Raw genomic sequence first — 24,716 nt, 5'->3', positions numbered from 1 at the left:
TGAGGTGGCCAGTGTGTGCCTGGCCCATACAGCATTCATGTAGAGGTGACATGCCACAGGCAGCCACACACGGGGTCATATGTCACAGGTGCATGTCTAGGGCAACTAGCTGAATATGTCCTTGTACAGCTATGGTGCACAGCTGGCACGTGGACCACATAGTCTGTGGTGCTGAAAGGTACTAGTCGCTAGTAACTGCAGTGTGTGACATCTGCAACTGATGTGTTTGGGGCCCTTTGGCTGTACTCAGTGGGACAGGCATGGATGGCTCCTTGTCACGGTCACCCTCTTCCACACATCTTTATCTATCTACCTTTGGTATATTATGGTGTGTTGTCCTTACATATATTTCTGTATTCCTATCCACTGTGTGTGCAAGGCATGAGTGGTGCATACTGACATGTGTCTGCAGTAACTATTGCAACCGCTGGATATGTCTGGTCGATTGGTGTTTGCATACATGGCCTTCATGTGTTTAAGTGTGTGAGCATGCCCAGTACGACCTCTCAGCATGTTGATGATTGACATTGCCTTCATTTCTCTAAGTGTGTGATCATGCCCAGTAAGGTCATCTGTTATGCATGTGTGGAGCATGTCCAGTGGTTTGTACTGCACAGCTAACCTTTGTGTTGCACACCATCAAGTAGCATGCTGTGTCTGCAGGGTATCCACCAATCATTTGGCATTGACTGTTGCAACATGTCTGCATAGTGGGGGGTACACCTGACTATTTCTATGTTTCGACACAGGATTGGGGGGAACGCACCTGACTGTTACTGTATTTCTATGTAGGGGGCACACCTGACAGTTGTACACATTTGCTAGGACTGTACTAGTATGTCCTGTAGTCCATTTCAGTCAGTAGTCTTACCCATCGTGCTGGCTATGCCATACCGGTGTACTTCCGTTCTTATCTTTTGATTGCATACACATTTGTTTCTGACTTCCTAGCTGTCACAACTGACATCCCACTACCTGGCCTGTTGTAGTCTGTCCGTGTAGGCCTGTGTGGGGGTCACCCTTACCCCTCATTCAGAGGCCATACCATGGCATTTGTTTGTGTTTGTCTACACCTGTCCTGCTGGCTGTGACTGTTGTTGGGTATGTGAACCCTCCTGAGTGGCATGTGTGAGTCCCTTATCTTGTGGGTGCCCCAGTATTGTGGGTGGTGCTGCAGGGCTGCCTATATTGGATGCTCATAGTACACTGCCTACACATGGTTAGGCACAGGTAGTGTAATGTTTGGCATCCCTTTTACTGTACGTCAGAGTCAAAGAGAGGTGCTATTCCCTGGGTCCCTCCCATGTCAGTGTATATGTTATGCGTTGCCTCTTTGCTAGGGCCAGGGCATACTGGGCATGCCTCCTTCTGCCTACTGGGGCAGGCTCAGGTTGTTCCTCCTCTGAGTCACTCTATGCCTGTGTAGGCCTTGGCATTGGTGGGGGGGCTATATGGCCCTGCCTCTTGCTGCTCCTGCTGCAACTGTTTCTGCAGGATCATATTGTGTGTGTCCAGGCACCGGAACTGTGACTTGAGCATCCCAAACACATGCTCTATTATGATTCTTGTTTGTGTGTGTGCCTCATTATGGAGTTCTTGTTCTGGTGTGTGTGCATTTCTGATGGGTGTCATCAGCCACGGCTCCAGTGCGTATCCATCATCCCTCACTAAGTGACCGTGTAGGATGCCCCATTGGCAAATTTCTGGTACAGCTGCATCAAATGCCAGATGTGGGAATCTTGATAACTTCCAGGGCAGCCAGCACACATGTTCAGTATTATGCCCTGCGAATCGCACATGACCTGGCAGTTGATGGAGGAGAAGCCCTTGCGGTTGATGTAGACTCTACCCTGTTCACCAGGTGGTGCTTTGATGCGTATGTGCATGCATTCTATTGCACCGACTACCTCAGGATATTCTGCTATTTGGTGGAAGAGACACATACTGCTGGCCAATGCCTCATGGGTGAAGGGGAAATATACGTGCTCACCGACGTGCTGCCAAGGCATCCAGGAACTAGTGGAGTACCCTGGATGCTGATGCCTGTGAGATCCCCATCATATCCCCAGTTGGCCTTTGGAAAGTACCTGTAGCTACTATTCTTAGGCCTACACATACTTTCATTTTTCCACTGGGATGGGTTCCCCTCTGTTAGTTCTGTGTGTCATGCATGGCCGGCACAGCTCAACAATCTGCTTTAGGAGGTCCCTGTCCACCCTGTAGTGCTCCAATATCTTCAGCTCATGTAGCAGTTTGTAGGTTACCCTGGGTCTGTACACTCTTCTTCGTCTCCTCACTATGGGTTGGTCAGCAGCATTCTCATCCTCACCACCCTCAGCCTCTTCCACAAGTTGTATGATAGCTATTGCAGCCCCTAACATATTGCTGTTGTGAGTGTTAAAAGTTCCCTGCTTGTTTACACCGGTGGTGTAGGGTGTGGGAAAAACGGTGGGGGTACGTGTTTGCATAGTTTATAGTGGTGTTCTGGGCTGGGCTAGTCTGCTGCCTGTGTAATTGGCTGGTTCCAATACATTTCACCTGGCAGTGAACCTAGTACTCCTTGATTAACTTCCTACTGTCACTTTCCCTTCCCATTGCCCTTCTGATTCATCCCAGGGGTGCACCGCGCAATTGGTGTACTGCAATGTACACACTGCTGCTATTTTCATGGTTCACTCCTTTATCTTCCTGTAGTTCCTATTGCACGGCGCGCACACCCGCTTACACTTTGTTATACGTGCTGGGCAGGTTTAGACACACCCCCTGGCTTTGCTGTGCTAAGCTGGATGCAACCCCGAGCCACAGGGCTCCAATCCACTGACAGTATGCCTGACACTCCCACACATGATGTCACCTACCTCCTAGTCTTGCACTCAGCTATTCATGCTCATACACTGTTGGGACCAGCCTCACATGCTGGGGAAAACCGGGATTCACTATCCTTCCCCTCATTTGCATAGAATTGCCTGCTTATGCATAGTTACATGTGTCACACTGTGCCTCCCCTCTTAGCAACTACTACTCACTGGCCAGGTTGTCTTTTGCCTGCCATTGACTTGCATGGCAGAATACTGATTTTAGTTAGACTGTTTTTTTTAAGTTTATTTTCTTATTTCCCCACCAGTCCTGGAAAACGTTATGATCAATGAAAAGAAAAACATAGACATGCAAACGTCTTTACAATACCCAAGGCATTGTGTTAATAATCATGATTTCATCAGTTTAAAGTTTTATATATAAGGGCAAACAAAAATGCAGAGTAGAAAATAACACACATAGCCTGTAATAATTTCTGCCAAGCAGTTATGCATACAGGCAACCCATATAAGGACCTCCTCCATATCTGCTCTAATATTAAAGCATTACCCCGGTCTATCACACTTGATGGGTCTGTATCATATTATCACAACCTCAATCCATCAAACACCTCTTCACTGACCAATTTTCATCAAAACCTGAATTTATCGAATGATCATTCCATCAAACTTTTTTCCATGGTAAGTAACCAGTGGGTTGTCATTGGGAATTTGCCCTTTTCCCCACTGTAGTACGATCTTGGAGTTGGTATATTTAGTTAGGGGGGGTGGAAGGGTGCAGCCATCCACACTGGGTGTGTGGAGGTGTAGCCCCCAACCAGACTGGGTTTTAAATTTTTCTGTTTTTGATGCAGTCGTTAGGCTGGCCCACTGGTTACTTACCATGGGAAAATGTTCAATGGAATGATCGTTCGACTAATTCAGGTTTCAATGAAAACAGGTCGATGAAGAGGTGTTTGATGGATTCAGGTTTCAATATTATGATATAGACCCCACCTTACACATACTTTAAATGACTTTAAATAAAACATAGGTGCAAGAGGTACTGCTATGAGGGCAGAATCAGCTAGACAGCATAAGGGATGCTGCTTTGTTTAGTCGTACAAGACTGATTTCAGTTTAGAACAAAAGGGTAGTGGCAATTTCATATTAACAAGTTTTTAAGATCTAGAGACACTTCTGTTTATGATGATCAGTCTGGGTCTAAATGAGGTCCTCTCTTCTGCAGGGCCCCATGGCAGTTGGACTACCTGCTATGGTTACCCCAGTCAAATCTTTTTCTTTCTTTATTAATTTATCTATTTACTTATTTACATAGCCAGTTTTAGGCACCAGTGAACCATGCAGTCTCTGGGGGTCCCCTGGTAATGAGTGGCCCCTACCTCTGAAAATGTTCTTATTTTGATATTTTCTTATGTTTATCAAACCAATAAAAGTATAGCAATCTAGCATATTTAGTAAACCACATTGCTTATAACAACTCATAGGATGAAGAATCCTGAAGACTGTCACTACTTCTTCTCCTTTGAAATTAAAAGATAATGTTGGTTGTAGTGACAATGTTTTGTCAAGAAGCAGGCTTCATAGTTTCATTAAATGTTTTACCACTGATAACAGTACCTCTGATTTAGTTAAATCTTGCTGGTGGGCATTTGCTTCACTAAAATAAACATCATAGGTGGCATTAAATACCTGTGATACTCACAGCCGTAGAAGCCCCCGATCATCGGTGAATATGCTGGGGCCATGCAAAAGCTGTCACTGATTGGGGGAAAACTGAGGAGAAGTAGAAGAGATCATTCATTCTAAAGTTATGCACTTTATCCTAAATGCCATTGTTTGTGACCCTGTTAGAATAAAGCAGGTAATCGGTGAATTAGCATGAGCAAGCTAAGCACTAGAGATGGGTAGCACAGACCAAACAATCTCTGAACTCATCTGAGATTTTAAGAAGAGCTGAAGCTCCTGATCTTCAGAGATGGTTTTCACTTTCAGAGAGTTTTATAAATACTGGCAAGACACAAGATATTGATACTTGTTCAAGAATTCTGGCCAAACCATAAATAATGGCAAAATAAAGGCTGGTAATCAGCTGCACTTTTTAAATATTACTTTACTTAAAAAATAATAGAATACCGTGTTTTGCATTGGCATCCTTTTCCTGAGCAAAAAGAGGTGCGAAACTCTAATGTCTGGCATTACTGACTGACTGCAATCCCAAATGATTTACCAGAAAATCAAAAAGTTTAGAAGGGACAAGGCAAAAATATGAGGCAAAATTAGGGACATTCTGTGAAATCAGGGACAGTGATACATACGCATTACTCCTGAATGAGGTAAATAAAAGTGACTCCTGCTGCTCTTTGATGACTGCTGAACAACTTTCACTGATCTGGCATGGCAGTACTGTTATCACACAGTGTAATGTAAAACTAGCATCAGTGATATTTGTGTGTGAGTGTGTGTGTGTGTGTGTGTGTGTGTGTGTGTGTGTGTGTGTGTGTGTGTGTGTGTGTGTGTGTGTGTGGGTGGGTGTGTGTATAGGGGGAGTTACAGTGTAAGTGGAACAAGCTGGCCATAATTTCTTTCACTTCCTATCACAAACATAACCTAAATTGCCATAATGTTTGCGTGTGTGGATGGGTCTGGAGTGTATTTAAGAGTAACAAGTTTAGGATTGTAGTGGATGTCTTTGTAAATACTTTAGTTGTTTTGTTGAATATTATAATAATACCTATTTTTAATTACTTGTATAAAATTGTTATGATATTTCTCTTATATGTTAAAACAATAAACCTGTTTTGAAAAAAAAAGAGTAACAAGTTGAGCATCATTTCTTTCAATTACTACGACAAATAGGCCTTATATATAATAGGTGCCTCTCTTTGGTGGTTTGGAAGAAGCAGGATGTGTGTGAAAACAAATGCTCATTACCATACTGGCAAAGAGGGTAGCATTGTAATTTCACACAGCTTTGCTCTGGTTGAGATTTTGGCACTAGCTTTTTCTATGACGAGCCTGCATGCCCTCCCTGTCACTGTATGGTTTACCAATCTGACCTGGTTTCATCAGTACCCCAAAAATATTACATGTAGGTGAACTATAATTCCTTCAGTTTTTCTGACAGTGAGAGTGCACTGTGTGTGTGTGTGTGTGTGTGTGTGTGTGTGTGTGTGTGTGTGTGTGTGTGTGTGTGTGTGTGTGTGTCTATGTGTATGCTTTTGTGTGTGTGTGTGTGTGTGTGTGTGTGTGTGTGTGTGTGTGTGTGTGTGTGTGTGTGTGTGTGTGTGCGCGTGCACGCGTGTGTGTGCTCATGTGTGCGTGTGTGCTTGTGTGTGTGTGTGTGTGTGCTCCTGTGTGCGTGCGCATATGTGTGTTTGTGTGTGTTCTCATGTGTGCGTGTGCTCGTGTGTGTGTGTGTGTGTGTGTGTGTGTGTGTGTGTGTGTGTGTGTGTGTGTGTGTGTATGCACGTGCGTGCATGCTCGTGTGTGCATATGTGTGTGTACATGTGCTCGCATGTGTGTGTGTGTGTGTGTGTGTGTGTGTGTGTGTGTGTGTGTGTGTGTGTGTGTGTGTGTGTGTGTGTGTGTGTGTGTGTGTGTGTGTGTGTGTGTGTGTGTGTGTGTGTGTGTGTGTATAAAAAATATAAATGATTATTATAGGTTCATAGGGGTGTACTAGGCTAATGGCCCTGGAGCCTTTACAAGCCTAGCCCATAGAAGTGCCCTGACATTGTGCCACCCGACGTTAGTTCCTAGTGCATCTATCATATTTCCCATTCACTCATCAAGATTTATCTTGAAGAGGGCCATGAGGTGCTCTGCTTGACATGTATGGGAAGTCTATTCCAGGGCATGGGCAGTATCTGGGTTATGAACCTGTCCCTCCAGAAAGTTCTGTTGATTGTGGTAATGAGGTTGAGGTCTCTGAAGTGTGTGGTGCGGAGGGATTGGGATTTCTTTAGATGTAGCATTTCTAACAGAGCTGGGTCAGGCATGGCTTTGTAAGTCAAGCAGGGATCTCCTCTTAGTAGATGATATAAGACAGAGAGTAGCTGGAGTTTTTTGAGTCTGTCCATGTAAGACATGTGTTTAAGGCCTAGGATCCTCTTTGTGAGGTACTTTTGTGGTCTCTCCAGCTGTTGCAGGTATCAAGTGAAGTACATGCCAATTGGGACATTATACTCTAGGATTGGTCTAATGAAGGAAGAGTAGAGAGAAATGATGACCTCTTTCTTCCTGGATGCAAAACCATTGGTAATAAGATGTGCCACACAGAAGAACTTTCTGACCACAGTGGCAGTGTGGTGGTTGAAGGAGAGGTTGCTGTCAACCTGTGTCCCCAGATCTCTTATAATGCCTTCAGTGTTCAGTGGGCTCCCTTCAATGTGGCAAGTATTGAGAACTGAGTTTTTCCCAAACGGGATGATGACGCATTTTTGGCATTAAGCTTAAGGCCACGGTTTCAACACCAGTCATTGGTCTCAGTGAGGCCTTGCTGTAGGATGTCTGCATCACTTGGGGAGTTAATAATGACTCCCATCTTGCAGTTGTCTGCGAACTTGGTCAGCCAGAGTCCCTCCGTGTTGGCCTGAAGTTCTGAGAAGTAGATGCCAAAGAGGAGAGGACCCAGGACTGATCCCTGTGGGACTCCACTCATGAGTGGTTGGCAGTCTGATTTGGAGTCTGCTACTTTCACACTGTAGAAATGCACAATATTGCTAGGCACACATATAAGTCTTCTGAGTAACAGTAAAAATGCAGTTAACAAGAAATTAACTATCAAATATAAGGCACAATTTCACAAAGCACATCATAGAACATCCGGACCATAGAGCTTCTAGGGGGTCTGGAGGCCCCCACACTCCAGAGCGAAAAACTGGATTTTGACATGGACTGAGTAGTTGTCTCTGACCTCAATAGCACCCATTCTAAAACTAGTGCTGCTCAGAGGTTTGTACAGTGCAAAGAAAGTTGATATAGCTTGTGTATGTGTGTGTGTGTGTGTGTGTGTGTGTGTGTGTGTGTGTGTGTGTGTGTGTGTGTGTGTGTGTGTGTGTGTGTGTGTGTGTGTGTGCGTGGGGGGGTCATTACTTCTTAAATTTTCCTTGCAATCAAACCTCAAAGGTGTGTGCAGAGGAGGTCATTATATCTAGTGTTGTGGCTGGAGTCATTGTTATTTTCCTTCTGTCACAGACTTCAGAGCTGTACAAAGGTCACTACAGCTTGCATAGATGCAGTTTACTGCCTATGATTATTATTTATTCACTTTCCTGACAGTCACACATTAGGCACATATTCAGATGGCTGCCTTTAGGAGGTAGGGCTGAGAAGGCATGCTATGTGTATGTGTGGCCATCCCAATCTAACGAAAGAAGAATGCACAAAGGTTGACTTTTTTTTTTTTTTTTGAGGAAAGAGTCAGGCAATTTTCACACCTAGGATTTCTGTATCCTCTCAGACATTTGTCCTGCAGTTTACTGTGAGCTACTATTTTGTCAGTTTTGAACATTAAGTCTTGGATGCAACTTATATCTTTCTTGAAAGGAAAAATAAAATAACTGACCTCTAGGAGTGATGCTGCTGTTGTAAGTGCTGGAGAGAAGACCACCTCGCAGGCATCAAGGTTATCATACATCCGTGCTAGTTTTAAGAGGAAGAAAATAAAACATCATGTATCAGATAATATGACCACTCTTATCCACAAATCCAGAATATGTCAAAGTGATGAATGTTACAGTCTGGAAGTATCTTCATTTAGTGGAGCACTCTTCAGTTAGCCTTACTTGATATTTAAGTTATACATCAATGCAGGACATGTGTTACTGTTGGAGTAAGGCCTGTTTCATGTGGATTAGAGTCTGAAAAGCAGATTTACTGTTATTTTCCTATAACATGCAAACCTGGAGGGCTTAATTTTAATTATGAAATGTGTCTCTTTCTGAATGCACTTATTTTTACTTGGTCATTGTGTTATTATACTTGGTCACCTAAAATGTAATATTGGTTATTCTCTATACACCACTTGTTTACCAGGCTCACAATTAGAAACACAATTGCTAATAAAATATTCATATTCTTATACTTAACAATGTGCCTCAAAATGTAAACAAATCTAAACATTTACAACAGATACAGCTATAAGTTACACTTAGTTAATCAGCAAACTACAGTTGTGTAAGTCCTACTTCCCTGTAACAATAGATGTTAGAATTTCCAACAAAAGCAGCTTTTCACCAATAAAGTTGTAAAAACAAATAAAGAAAATAGCGGTGTCTTCTTAGGTTACCACACTTTAATAAAACAATAAAATTACCTCCAGTTAGCTCTTTTGTCTCAACTCTACATAGACTTCTTCAGACTGAGATTAACTCCTACAAAATTCCTTTTTTAAGGCTTCAGTTGTCACATGGTTTAAACTCATCACATAATACATTCACTTTAAAATGTCACTTCCTCTTACTTCCAACTTCCAAAAAGCTAACTTTGTGAAAATACAACAAAAAATTAAGAAAACGTTTAAAAATACACTCAGGAAATACTTTATACATTTCCTAAAATGCTTAATACATTTGAAAACATTTAAGAAACACACTTTCACCAGCATAATACTACACTATATGTTTTTTAAAAGTATTACTAATGTTTGATCCGCTTTCTTTTCAAATGCATAATAAATTCCTCCCTGTCTTCTAAACCTGGTGGGAAGCAGGCATTAAGTTTGACCTGCCCTAAGTATTCTAGCCAGCCTAGCTCTTCTTCTATAGTTATAACAGTAGTATCACTAGGAAGGGCCTCTGCTACCAATAATTTATACTTTCTTTTACAGTTTTTTAACTTATAATGTTTGCTTAAATCATTCTTTTTAAATGCTTTTTTTTTAAAAGGAATTTTGTAGAAGTTAACCCCAGTCTGAAGAAGTCTCTGTAGAGTTGAGACGAAAGAGCTAACTTGAGGTGATTTTATTGTTTTATTAAAGTGTGGTAACCTAAGAAGACACCGCTATTTTCTTTAGATGTTAGAATTTCACATTGCCTGTGAGGTATATGGTTTCTGAAAATTGCAGGCTGTGACAAAACCATTCTCCAACACAGACAGAATAAGAGGAATAGGAGTAGGTTCCGGAAATTCCAGTTGTAACAAATCATAATACTTCAGGAGAGACTGAGAAACATAAATGTTTTCCCATTGAAATGACTGATTCATTGTAGAAACCATTTTAGAGAAAGTTAATCATTCAAAATTACTGGCAAAAGCCACATTCCTCAGAATCTGAATCAGAATTCTGTGATGGCACATAATCGTTTCTTTTTTCAATCATTTTGAGGTTCAAAGTCTTAAATCTCTTCAGAAATGAAGAATCCCTTTTTTACTAGAAACAACCACATAGAAATTGTGAAGACCCTTCACTAAATCCTGACATTAGCTAAATAAATTACTCTTGTCCAGGGTAACTGAGACCAGAGCAGACATATATGTACGTTTTTATGTTGGGCAGGAAAATATGAAGAGACAGACTCATCATTGGCAGAAAATGACGCCCTTCCACAGGGATAGCACAAATTTCTGGTTAAACAAAGTTGCATTCCCTGCCCTTTCTTCCAAGATCAACATGAGTGGCTTTCCCTTACCTGCCGAGGGCACTCCAACAACTACTGAAGACAAGTGTAGCCCCTAGTCCATCGTGGCTTTAGGGACTACACTAACAGGACACGTGCAAAAAGATAAGTGGTTTAAGGAACCATCTTTGACTAAAGCAGAGTCACCCACCTACGGATGAGGCATTTTATCAACTTGCCAGTAAAACAGGTAAGTAGCAAAATGGTACATTTTCAACTTTAACATACAGTAAAAAGCATTTTAAACACTTACTCCAGCCCCCATAAATATTTTGCCACAGAAAAAGTAGATTGCTTGACTGAGTTATTTATTGGCATTTGATTACCGGGATAGTCCATTAAATTAAGTTTTAACAACATCTTGTCACAAAAAGTGAAAAAGTAATGCTCCCATTTAAAAGTGGCCAAAAGTCACATGACCATCAATAAAACACTTTTTTCCTAACCTAAATATTTAAGTTTCACAGAAGAAGTAAATATTCTATTTCAAAGGGTAAAGTAGAAGCATTTTTCCCTGATGGGAACTTATCTGCTCAGCAATTGAACAGCATTAGATGACCATCAATCCTCAACAGCCTGCAGAGGAGTGCTCTGTTTGACATCAGGAAAAACTCTGAAGACTATCTTTCCCAACCTTTCTTTCAGTCAGCTCAGCTCAAGCTGACTAATGGTTTGAGCAAATGGAAGCTGAAGTGAAAGTTTTAGAAGCTGGACAGCTATTGAATTAGCAGGATTCAACACATATAGATAGGGCTACTGCAGCAGTGATCACATGAAGAGCATAAAAGTCATGCCACCTGTGATGCATGTGCCCTGGCCCAGCAATCAAGGAGCCACAATCCTCACCACTAACACCAGTGAGGGGCATCTCATATAGCAGGAAAGGATATCAAACACACACAGTAAAGTGCAATTTCCCTTAAGAGCACACAGACATCACAGTCAGTCCAGGGCTGGTCACTGTCTTGCTCTCCAGGTCCCCAATAAGACTGCCCACTGGTACAGCTATAGGGTCCAGATCTCAGCCTAGTGGGCAAGCTAAAACCTCCAGCACCCTCTCTGTCCAACCAGTGCTTCGTGTCCCTGCCCATGTAGATCACACACACACACACACACACACACACACACACACACACACACACACACACATATACACACACACACACACACAGACACACACACACACTTTGAGAAGAGTTTATATAACCACACAGACACTCCTGGGGAAGGCTGGCACAGGTTCTCCAGCTGTGCCCCCTTTACTGCCCAGTCTAAAAGGTAGTACCACTTGCCACCACCCACTAATATTTATCAGCTACTCAAAGGCCATTAAAAGGGTGTCCAATTATTACTGTGCAATATTATTATCCAACTGGTAGTATAGCCCAGGGCAAAAGTTTTTAAAGTGGCTTTGTACAATTTACCCAAAGGTCTGCAAGTACTCTAAAGAGCTTAAAATATCTCTACAAAATTGGCCACAGTGGAAAAGGTTTAAAAATATTTAATAACAAATAGTCAAAACACAAGACAATACTTTTTTTACTACACAGTGCTAGTCAAGAGTTCAGAGATCACAAATACTTAAAATAATTCAGTAGTACAGTTCTGACATCACAGAAAAAAACAGTTAGTCTAATCTTTCTAGTTTCTAGCTATTTCTAAGACAAAATACAAGTCTAAGATAAACTTACATATAGAGCAAGACAGTGCTGAGTTGGATGGTCAAGACAAAATGCTTAATGCTCTCTGATTCCCATTACATCATTCTTCACACTTCCCTGGGGTTCCCAGGCTAACATGCTACATTCTTTAGTAAGCTCACACCAGGTCAGGAAGCAAAGCCATTAAGGGCATTTATGCATGCAAATTCTGGCCATTAAATCTGGTCTTAAAACAATAGCAAGAATTCCTTCATCTAGACCAACCGGAGCCATGTTTACACAAAATGCTTTACTTGGTCAGCAGAGTGCACTGTTGTTACATTTTTTTCAGTTCCACATGTAACACTATTTTTACCTTTTAAGACAGCAAGCTGGTTTACATTAATATTTACAGATGACAGAATTATCTCCAAAATTCTATCTGACTAGGCTGGCAGCCTTCATCTATCTTCACCCAATCTTCACATCACCATCTGCAGGATCCAAAGAAAGTGCCTTAGCAACCAGCACTGTTCCTCCCAGAAGAGACACAGGTGGTATCAAGGACAGAATCCTCAAAACAGGGAGAAGGCAGATGGTCTCAAGGAGAAGACTGAAGCTGAAGACTTGAAGGCTAAAGTCTCTGACACCCACAAGGGAGCCATTTAAGAAAGCTCCAATGAGGGTGCTGAATGTCCATCTTTGACTGAATGGCTCTGAGACAACCCCAGTTCTGAACACGTGAGAGTGAAGCATCTCAGATCTGGTCCTACAAATATCAAGCCAGGTACTGTGGCTGTCAGTAAAAGGACAGGCTTTGGGTCAAGTATCATCTCTAAAGCTACCAGCTCCATAACCTTCATTGGGGAAGGAACTAGTAAAGGGGAAGCTGCCCCAGCCCTATCTGGTTGCAGAATCAAATGGGATGAGAGGACTCCCATCTTAATCTGTGTCTTGAGAAAAGCCCTCGTCATGTGATCTAGATCTGCCTTGGAAATGCTCTTGTAGACCTGAAAGATTGCTGCAGCAAAGGGGATGGAGTTTAAGATGACATCCCAGATAACTCTCTTTCAGAATAAGTCCTGGTGAAAATACTTTGGGGTAACTCCAACTGACGTGGTGCCAATGGGAGAGTGTGTTTGTGTTGATGATGAAGTCAACTCAACTCTAGGGGTCTTTGGAGCTGATGACTGTTCCGAGTCTTTTAGATGTCTTTCCCTTGACTCCAAGTCTTTGGACTGAGGAGGATGTTTGCCTGAAAACTTCTTAGATTTTTCTGCCTCTGTATCTACGGACACTAACCCCTTAATAACTGGTTTACTTTTTGGTCTGAGAGCGCTGTGGGGCTAAAGGCCTTATGTATTTGTCAATTCTCCATTCAATGTCCCACTCACAATCACACTACATATAAATCATGAGTGCCTTGGGTTGGGATTTTATGTGCACATTTCTGAAATTTTTTGAAGCTCTTCTCTCTGTCTTTCTTTTTAACCATTCTCAGGGAGAAGACTACTAACAACAACAAACAACAACACAACAACACAGCCACCAGTACTAGAAAAACACAAGTCAGCCACAGTAACTACCACACTGTCTAATAGAATACAAGAGATAATCTATGTTGATACCAAGAAGGGAAAGAATAAGTTCAAAAAAGGAACTAACATACAACGGAGGTTTTAAGGTAATACACTAACAGTGGGACTGTATTAGAACACCAAACATTCAAAATTTCAAGTGTTCTAATATCGACCCGTTTTCAGCGAACGCTGAAAATATCAAAGAAACAGAAAAACGAATTTTTTCCTAGGGAAAGAATGCAGTTGTCCGTTTCTGTTGCTTCTGTATTTTCAGCGCTGTGGTGGAAAGTTACAGGTCGGGTTCAGGTAAGTGTGCAATTGTGTGGATGTGAGGGTTAGGGCGGGTTAGGTGAGTTAGGGTTAGGGCGCAGGTCAGGTAAGTGTGCGATTGTGTGGACGTGAGGGTTAAGGCGGGGTAGGTGAGTTAGGGTTAGGGCGCGGGTGAGGTGACTGTGTGATAGTGACGGACCTTAGGGTTAGGGTTTGGGTTAAGGTAAGTGGATAGTTAGTGGTGTATGTATAGTTTAGTGTAGGGTTAGGTGTAAGAGTTTAGGTGTATGTGTGTGGATTGCTGTTTGTTTGGTTTGCTTGTGTTGTGTGTATGTGTTTTGGAACAGCAAATTTTTTCCTAGGAAAAAAATCACTGTTCTGAATGTTCGATGTTTTCAATTTTTGATTCATAGGGTTCGATATTAGAACACTCGACATTTTGAATGTTCGGTGTTCTAATATAGACCCGCTAATAGTATACAGGTATAGAAGTATAAAGGTATAAAGTTAACAATAAAAAGAGGAGGAGCACTTAGCTTTAGCCTAGGCCAAATCCACATCTGTTTACAATGGCAGCAAATAAGATCTTAGGCAATCTTACTCACTAAGGCATGATGGGAAAGAATTCTTAAGGGTCTCAGTCAGAGCTACAGCAGTAGTTTTGGCAAGTCAGATTCAACAAGGAGCGCAAGGACCCAAAAGTCAGATCCAGAATGAATGGGATCTACAAGAAATTCCACATCGATGGTGGCAATATTGTCATGGCTGAGGGTTTGACTACTGAAAGGGAAAACAGTGTGACAAAACTACTGCAATGGGGATTGTGCACATTGAAACATACAAGTATCTAAGAAGCACTGGAAACATGAACCACAAGAAATACTGAAAATGAAGATATTATGATTACACGGGATCATCTGATTCTAACAAATACAAAAGTAGAAGCAAGAAAAACAGGTCCAGTTGTCAAGGAAAAAGGTAACATTAATTACAAAAATAGTTACACCTAATAATCATAGTGCCTTGTATATTGAGATATATAAAGTCATAAAATACTAATATATGCAAGCAGACCCTAGAGCAACATAAAATAAAGACACCAACATAGTACCAGTATTAGCAGAAGCACCAGGGCTAATAAAAAAGAACTTCTGAGCGTACTTAAATATATTATTTTTAAATATAATTCCATAAAAAAGAAAGAAACAATTTTGAGTACACTGTCGGTGTTGACAGGAGCAATTTTGGCACGCATCAAAGACTGAAGCAATGCGAGTTTCATGAACTTTAATAGTATGCTGACTCAGAAATGGGGTCCATTCCTGTCACAGTATCAGAAACCCAAAACATTTGGAAAAAATGGAGGAGTTCCAGAACGCTGAGAATGATAAAACACTGAAGCTGAAATGCTCAGAAATGGATTCAAACATCTCGTACATTTACACTGAAAATGAAAATCCATCGTTTTTCACTATGTAACTGAATTATGGTTTTCAGCCCTAGCCAATATTAAATAAAAGAAAAAAAATGATGTTGGTGAAAGAAGACTTATGGATGTATCTGCCCAAAATTCATCTGTGGATTCAGCAGCTGTGCAGAAATCATCAGTCACAATCTTTACATTAAAGACAGACCTGCTATAGTGAGTCTATAACTCTGATTCATTCTCTTGCTTTTGTTTTGGCAAAATCAAAGCAACCTAAATACTTGGGGCTGATAATGCCTCTCTATGCCAAAATTTAGTTACAGTGGTATCACTAAGTTTGACTGGAGATCTACAGGTACTCAGATGTAGATATTGGACAATTTAAACACATCAAATCCTCAAGTCTTGGAATCTTTTTGCACAGACATTGGTCCTACTGCATGCCTCCAGTTATGCAAGCTGTGTTTTCACCCATATTTGGTGTTTTCTGGTTGCCCTGCATCTGTGTTAGTACATAAATTGAGTACACGAGTGAGCTGAAATAGCTCAGATGGAAGATTGTTAGAATGAAAATCTAAAGGTCCCTAATTCAAGTCTGGGTTTTGGCAGAGAAGCCTTTTAGAAGCCTCAGTGGCACAATAGGCAGTATAGTCACCTCTGGTCAGAAGGCTTTCGGTTCTATTCCCACAACAGGTACCTGGATTACTAACACTCCAGTGCAGCATAACTGCGGTGCTGCACTCCTGTGTGTGTGTGTTGACCTTTGGATAAGATGTTAAACCAAGGTTCTCATCTACTTATTGGTAGGTCAGGTGGCTGTAAAAGATCCCACAGCACTGAATGAAAAATGTAGAGGAGTTTGCAGATGCCCTGGCCAACTTTACCCTTATGGTAGTATAAATATCACCTTGGAGTTTCCCTGAAAAGAGGCCATTAGCCTAGTTTGACTGACCCCATCAGCTAAGGATAAATAAATAAAAATATGAGGCTGCGGGGAGGAGGGAAGCTTGTTCCATGCAAAAAGAATGTATATATACATTTAAAATTTTTACAGTTGTATTTTTGACAAGTTTAATGTTTAATTATATTAAGAAAATAAACACACTCAAATGGCATTTTCATAAGTCTTTATCAACTTATTATTATTATCATGTAATTATAAATGAAGAACTATAATATAATTATAAAAGTTCTGGGTGGCAGTGAAAGGAATTGGCGGGATTCTCTGAATTCTATGATGGCATCTATAGAGTTCTACCAGCATAAAAAGGTTGTAAACCACCACTCTGTGATTTGCCATGCCAACAATTTCAATGCATTTTTAGCTGCATTGAATGACTGGTACAAGAGCTACAAAAATAGTATTGTATTTAATAACTAGATGAACTACAGTGCTGTGTAGAGAAAAAGTAATTTCCGTAGTAATGACAGATATTATTTTGAAAAACCTTACATAAGCTTTATAAGCTTTCTAAAGTACAGTTGTGTAAGTAAACGTACCATGAAAGTAGATGTTTGAATGATCACTGCTGCAGTAGTCTTAGCCATACGGGTTATATCCTGCCATCTTCCAAAGCTTCATATCAACATCCATGTGCCCAAACTGTCAGTCAGTTTGAGATGAGCTTTCTAAAAGACACGTTTTTGGCACCAAGCCCTTCAGAGCTTTCCTGCCAACAGAGAGAGAGAGAGGTTGAGCCCTGAAAGGGCAATGCTAGGAATAACAAAATTAAATGTTCAAACTCTGGCATAAAAAACACATAAAAAAGCAAGGGGGTGGAGGGAGGGAGCAGCTACTACAGTAGTGATCATTTGAACATCGACTGTTATGGTTAGTTCACCTAGACAACTGCACTATGTTAATCATATTGATCACTGCTACAGTAGTCTTAGGTATATGAGTAGATTACCCTAACATAGTACATTTGTGGGGTGGAAGAAGAAGAATCCAGGAGCCCCTGAAGAATGGTCCTAGCAAAGCCTGACCTGGACCTAGAGAAGGAATCAAGCTTATAGTGTTTTGCAAAGGTATGTACAGAAGACCAGCTACCAGCTTCTATCATACTTCTAGAAGCCACCCCTTTTCAATGAGCCATAGATGAAGCCAAGGCCCTGCCTGGAATAGTTTTGTTATGGTATGTAAATCCACCCCTTTTCAATAAGCCATAGATGAAGCCAAGGCCTTGCCTGGAATAGTTTTGTTATGGTATGTAAAGCCACCCCTTTTCAATAAGCCATAGATGAAGCCAAGGCCCTGCCTGGAATAGTTTTGTTATGGTATGTAAAGCCACCCCTTTTCAATAAGCCATAGATGAAGCCAAAGCCCTGCCTGGAATAGGTTGTTATGGTATGTAAAGCCACCCCTTTTCAATAAGCCATAGATGAAGCCAAGGCCCTGCCTGGAATAGTTTTGCTATGGTATGTAAAGCCACCCCTTTTCAATAAGCCATAGATGAAGCCAAGGCCCTGCCTGGAATAGTTTTGTTATGGTATGTAAAGCCACCCCTTTTCAATAAGCCATAGATGAAGCCAAGGTCCTGCCTGGAATAGTTTTGTTATGGTATGTAAAGCCACCCCTTTTCAATAAGCCATAGATGAAGCCAAAGCCCTGCCTGGAATAGTTTTGTTATGGTATGTAAAGCCACCCCTTTTCAATAAGCCATAGATAAAGCCAAGGCCCTGCCTGGAATAGTTTTGTTATAGTATGTAAACCCACCCCTTTTCAATAAGCCACAGATGAAGCCAAGGCCCTGCCTGGAATAGTTTTGTTATGGTATGTAAAGCCACCACTTTTCAATAAGCCATAGATGAAGCCAAGGCCCTGCCTGGAATAGTTTTGTTATGGTATGTAAAGCCACCCCTTTTCAATAAACCATAAATTAAGCCAAGGCCCTGCCCGGAATAGTTTTGTTATGGTATGTAAAGCCACCCCTTTTCAATAAGCCATAGATGAAGTCAAGGCCCTGCCTGGAATAGTTTTGCTATGGTATGTAAATCCACCCCTTTTCAATAAGCCATAGATGAAGACAAGGCCCTGCCTGGAATAGATTTGTTATGATATGTAAAGCCACTCCTTTTCAATAAGCCATAGATGAAGCCAAGGCCCTGCCTGGAATAGTTTTGTTATGGTATGTAAAGCCACCCCTTTTCAATAAGCCATAGATGAAGCCAAGGCCCTGCCTGGAATAGGTTGTTATGGTATGTAAAGCCACCCCTTTTCAATAAGCCATAGATGAAGCCAAGGCCCTGCCTAGAATAGTTTTTTTATGGTATGTAAAGCCACCCCTTTTCAATAAGCCATAGATAAAGCCAAGGCCCTGCCTGGAATAGTTTTGCTATGGTATGTAAAGCCACCCCTTTTCAATAAGCCATAGATGAAGCCAAGGCCCTGCCTGGAATAGTTTTGTTATGGTATGTAAAGCCACCCCTTTTCAATACGCCATAGATGAAGCCAAGGCCCTGCCTGGAATAGTTTTGTTATGGTATGTAAAGCCACCCCTTTTCAATAAGCCATAGATGAAGTCAAGGCCCTGCCTGGAATAGATTTGTTATGGTATGTAAAGCCACTCCTTTTCAATAAGCCATAGATGAAGCCAAGGCCCTGCCTGGAATAGTTTTGTTATGGTATGTAAAGCCACCCCTTTTCAATAAGCCATAGATGAAGCCAAGGCCCTGCCTGGAATAGTTTTGTTATGGTATGTAAAGCCACCCCTTTTCAATAAGCCATAGATGAAGCCAAGTCCCTGCCTGGAATAGTTTTGTTATGGTATGTAAAGCCACCCCTTTTCAATAAGCCATAGATGAAGCCAAAGCCCTGCCTGGAATAGTTTTGTTATGGTATGTAAAGCCACCCCTTTTCAATAAGCCATAGATAAAGCCAAGGCCCTGCCTGGAATAGTTTTGTTATGGTATGTAAAGCCACCCCTTTTCAATAAGCCATAGATGAAGCCAAGGCCCTGCCTGGAATAGTTTTGTTATGGTATGTAAACCCACCCCTTTTCAATAAGCCATAGATGAAACCAAGGCCCTGCCTGGAATAGTTTTGTTATGGTATGTAAAGCCACCACTTTTCAATAAGCCATAGATGAAGCCAAGGCCCTGCCTGGAATAGTTTTGTTATGGTATGTAAAGCCACCCCTTTTCAATAAACCATAAATTAAGCCAAGGCCCTGCCCGGAATAGTTTTGTTATGGTATGTAAAGCCACCCCTTTTCAATAAGCCATATATGAAGCCAAGGCCCTGCCTGGAATAGTTTTGTTATGGTATGTAAATCCACCCCTTTTCAATAAGCCATAGATAAAGCCAAGGCCCTGCCTGGAATAGTTTTGTTATGGTATGTAAAGCCACCCCTTTTCAATAAGCCATAGATGAAGCCAAGGCCCTGCCTGGAATGGTTTTGTTATGGTATGTAAACCCACCCCTTTTCAATAAGCCATAGATGAAACCAAGGCCCTGCCTGGAATAGTTTTGTTATGGTATGTAAAGCCACCACTTTTCAATAAGCCATATATGAAGCCAAGGCCCTGCCTGGAATAGTTTTGTTATGGTATGTAAATCCACCCCTTTTCAATAAGCCATAAATTAAGCCAAGGCCCTGCCTGGAATAGTTTTGTTATGGTATGTAAAGCCACCCCTTTTCAATAAGCCATAGATGAAGCCAAGGCCCTGCTTGGAATAGTTTTGTTATGGTATGTAAAGCCACCCCTTTTCAATAAGCCATAAATTAAGCCAAGGCCCTGCCCGGAATAGTTTTGTTATGGTATGTAAAGCCACCCCTTTTCAATAAGCCATAGATGAAGCCAAGGCCCTGCCTGGAATAGTTTTGTTATGGTATGTAAAGCCACCCCTTTTCAATAAGCCATAGATGAAGCCAAGGCCCTGCCTGGAATAGTTTTGTTATGGTATGTAAAGCCACCCCTTTTCAATAAGCCATAGATGAAGCCAAGGCCCTGCCTGGAATAGTTTTGTTATGGTATGCAAAGCCACCCCTTTTCAATAAGCCATAGATGAAGCCAAGGCCCTGCCTGGAATAGTTTTGTTATGGTATGTAAAGCCACCCCTTTTCAATAAGCCATAGATGAAGACAAAGCCCTGCCAGGAATAGTTTTGTTATGGTATGTAAAGCCTCCCCTTTTCAATAAGCCATAGATGAAGCCAAGGCCCTGCCTGGAATAGTTTTGTTATGGTATGTAAAGCCACCCCTTTTCAATAAGCCATAGATGAAGCCAAGGCCCTGCCTGGAATAGTTTTGTTATGGTATGTAAAGCCACCCCTTTTCAATAAGCCATAGATGAAGCCAAGGCCCTGCCTGGAATAGTTTTGTTATGGTATGTATAGCAAAAGGTTATAGCCATAGACAACCATTTGGAAATAATCTGTTTTTGACACAAGCTGTCCTTTATTCTTACCTTCACAAAAAATGAACAATTGACCCAAAGATCTGAAAGATTTATTTCTGTCAAGAAAGTACCTGAACTGTCTGTGGCCATCCAAGTTAAGAAGTTTCCTTTCACTCTCATTTTTAGGCTCAGGAAAGAAAATGAGGAGATGGATAGTTTGGCATAAAATAAACATGAGTACCATTTTAGGCATAAAAGAAGAATTAGTTCTCAACAACACCGTGTAGGATTGGAATTAACTAAGTGCTTAGCAACAGTGGGATCAGCTAAAGCTATAGCTGCTGGGTCATTTTGGGGAATAATGCATTCAAATTTAAAAGACTGAGGAGCTTTATACATCTTATCTGCCTATTTAGGGGCAGCTGACTGACTGTCAAGAAAATTGCAGGCAGTAATACACACTTCCTCTAAAGTAGACAGAACAGAAGGAATAGATGAAGGTACTGGAAATTTCTTCTGTAACAACTCAGAGTATTTTGAGAGTATGTTCTCCAACTGTAAACATCCGTTTTAGGTATAAAAAAAGAATCAGTTCTCAAAGAAACCCTTTCCCTGAGGAAAATGAGGTAGGGTTGACTCACCATGAGAGCTTTCAACTGAGATACTCTTCTTGCAGAGGACAGAACAATCAGTAAAACTGTTATCCATGTTAGGAACCTCATGTTAGTCAGGTTAGCTGGTTCAAATGAAGCAGGTGTTAGCTTCCCTTCTTGTGGAAAAAAAACCTTCTTTGAACTGAGGTGTCTAGCTGACATCCCAGGAGGATAATCATGTGTGAATTAGTAAAGAAAGACTTTTGAATGTTTTCTTGGAACCCAGCTTGTGTAAGAGATCTCTCACCCAAGAGAGAGATACTTGACACTTTAAAAATTCCTCTGTATAGATATTCAAGTCATCTAAATATAGAAAAATGTGGATACCCTGTAGCCTCCAAGGAGCTATAACTGGATCTAGACACTTTGGGAACACTCTTGGTGCAGTGGATAGTCCAAAAGGTAATGCAGCGAACTGATAATGTGATCCAGGTGCACAAAACTATTAAGAAACATTGAAAGTCTAGATGAATAGGGATGTGATGATAAGCACCTTTCAAGTCTAGGGTTACCAGGAAACTTGAAAGAAAAAGGAAGGTTAACAGGTTGTGAAGTGACATAATTTTGAATATAGGCACTATCACAATCAGATTTAGGAAAGAAAGATCCAGAACTGGTATCCAAGTATTTCTCCAGCACTAAGAACATCCTTGAGTAAAAACATTCCCCACCTGGAAGGTGAAACTAGTTCTATCACTGCTTGAGACAGCATGTGACAAAGAACCAGTGGAAACAACAGTCTGATCTTGAGGATGAGGAATAACCCCCTGGAAAGGAAGAAATTCCTCCCACTGCCATCTGTCAGCTTGATGAATGATATTCACAACCTATTTGTGAAGCTATCTGTTGCCAAAAAGAGAAAAAAAAATGGAGATTCAGTCTTTCTGGAAGAAAAAAGGGAAAGGATGGGAGAGAGTCACAAGAACGCTTGAATCATCATTTAGACTTGTTGCCCTTGGTTTTGGGAGGTTCAAGAACTGTTTTTGGAACCATCTTGTATTTCTTCTTAAATATCCATTTACATGTATTTTGGTTGACACTTTTTATTCCACTTTTTGACAAAATTGGATGAAGAGTTAGAGAATCCCTTAGAAAATTTGGAAAAGGAAAGGTGAAAAATCTTAAGGGATTCCTGGATCAGCTTACCCCTTTCATCACACATTTTGATCACCTCTGTAACAGAGGGGCTAAAAGCTAAATCTCTGTCCAAAGGGGAATTTAAAAATTACATTTTATCATCATTTGGGAGGTTCTGAGAATACAGCCATGTAAACCTTCTCAAAACTGTACCAGTGACCATAGCCCTGGAAGAAGTATCAACCGAGTCATATGCACACTCACTGTAAATAATGAATAGTGACCTGTACAATAGAAGAAACATTAACATATAAACCCCACAATTCTAACTTCTGAAAATCAAAGTTGCAAGAATTATACACTTTTTTCCCATGCTTCTCAATAACATTTTTCCTATCCTTATCAGAAAGAGTAGGATTGGAATTAACTAAGTGCTTCACAACAGTAGGATCAGCTGAAGCTATAGCTGCTGAGTCAGGTCGGGGAACAATGCATTCAAATTTAAAAGACTGAGGGGCTTTATACATCATATCTACCTTTTTAGGGGCAGCTGACTGACTCTCAAGAAAATTGCAGGCAGTAATACACATTTCTTCTAAAGCAGACAGAACAGAAGGAATAGATGAAGGTACTGGAAATATCTTCTGTAACAATTCATAGTATTTTGAGAGCATGCTCTCCAACTGAAAACAGTGGCACATTCTATCAATAGTCTCAGAGAAAGAGAATCGGAGCTCTCGTCTGCTCTGAATCAGAAATCTAATGGAGAAAACCCTGTATCTGCCCATTCATCTTCCTGTTCAGATTTAGAATATTAAATCTCTTCAGGAAAAGAGGTATTCTTAATTCTTTTACTAGAAAATACTTTGCAAGAAGGATCAACAGCATGAATTAAACCCTGAGCCAAACCCACTAAACCAATCCTGACTAAGGAAATTTGAGGAGGTGTCGATACATATTTAATGCCTCTCTTCCCATGGCAAAAGTACCCTAATGCTACAGAGAAACTAACATCATCCCACTACCTAAGAAAACTACTCTGTCCATCTCTTATGAATACAGACCAGTCACTTTGACATCCACTGTTATGAAATGTTTTGAGCTGCTGATCAAAAAGCATCTTTCATTATGCTGACCTCCTGATTTTGACCCTCTGTAGTTTGCATACAGAGCCAACCGCTCCACAGCTGACACCATATCAGTAACACTACATACCTCCCTTGAGCATTTAGAGGGCAAAGACAACTATGTGGGGATGCTGTTCATAGACTTTAGCTCTGCATTTAATATGGTGGTACCAATGCAGCTGATACTGGCACATTTATAAATCAGTAAACATCTCTGTAATTGGACCAAAAAACAGAAGATAACCAGTAACAGAAGGACACCACAGCTTCCAAAGCAAGGTTTATTACCTGTGCAGTCTGTTCGACTTGGCACGGCTCCAACAAACTGGATAAAATGGTCACAAATGCTCACAGAAAATGGAAATAGTAAAAAATCCACAAGCACAAGAACAACACTCCACAATGGTGATAAAATCTATCCCTCTAATTGGATCCTGGACTCAACACTCCACAATGGTGATAACATCTATCCCTCTAATTGGATCCTGGACTCAACACTCCACAATGGTGATAACATCTATCCCTCTAATTGGATCCTGGACTCAACACTCCACAATGGTGATAAAATCTATCCCTCTAATTGGATCCTGGACTCAACACTCCACAATGGTGATAACATCTATCCCTCTAATTGGATCCTGGACTCAACACTCCACAATGGTGATAACATCTATCCCTCTAATTGGATCCTGGACTCAACACTCCACAATGGTGATAACATCTATCCCTCTAATTGGATCCTGGACTCAACACTCCACAATGGTGATAACATCTATCCCTCTAATTGGATCCTGGACTCAACACTCCACAATGGTGATAACATCTATCCCTCTAATTGGATCCTGGACTCAACACTCCACAATGGTGATAACATCTATCCCTCTAATTGGATCCTGGACTCAACACTCCACAATGGTGATAACATCTATCCCTCTAATTGGATCCTGGACTCAACACTCCACAATGGTGATAACATCTATCCCTCTAACTGGATCCTGGACTTCCTAATTGAGAGACTACAGAAGATGTGTTCAGGTAAGCAAACATCAAATTGCATCACAATTAACATTGGGGTTCCACAGGGATGTGTTCTTAGTCCACTATTATTATTCACCATCCTGACCCACGACTGCTATGCAAAGCACAAGTCCAACCATATCATCAAGTT

At 41.1% G+C, this 24,716-nt stretch overlaps 1 protein-coding gene across 1 annotated transcript in view; it reads right to left on the bottom strand.

Moving 5' to 3' along the window:
• MYO7A (myosin VIIA) overlaps positions 1 to 24,716 on the bottom strand; it is a 1,588,820-nt gene that overhangs the window by 1,223,666 nt on the left and 340,438 nt on the right. The window contains exon 10 of the mRNA XM_044073349.1: positions 8,383 to 8,459. Within this exon, the coding sequence (XP_043929284.1) occupies positions 8,383 to 8,459 (77 nt within the window). The remainder of the gene's footprint in view (positions 1 to 8,382; positions 8,460 to 24,716) is intronic.

The sequence above is a fragment of the Protopterus annectens genome, chromosome 5.part1, assembly GCF_019279795.1.
Source record: "Protopterus annectens isolate FY-2018-M chromosome 5.part1, PAN1.0, whole genome shotgun sequence".
In the NCBI taxonomy this organism is placed as follows: Eukaryota; Metazoa; Chordata; order Ceratodontiformes; family Protopteridae; genus Protopterus; species Protopterus annectens.
This window is presented reverse-complemented; position numbering and strand designations above follow the sequence as displayed.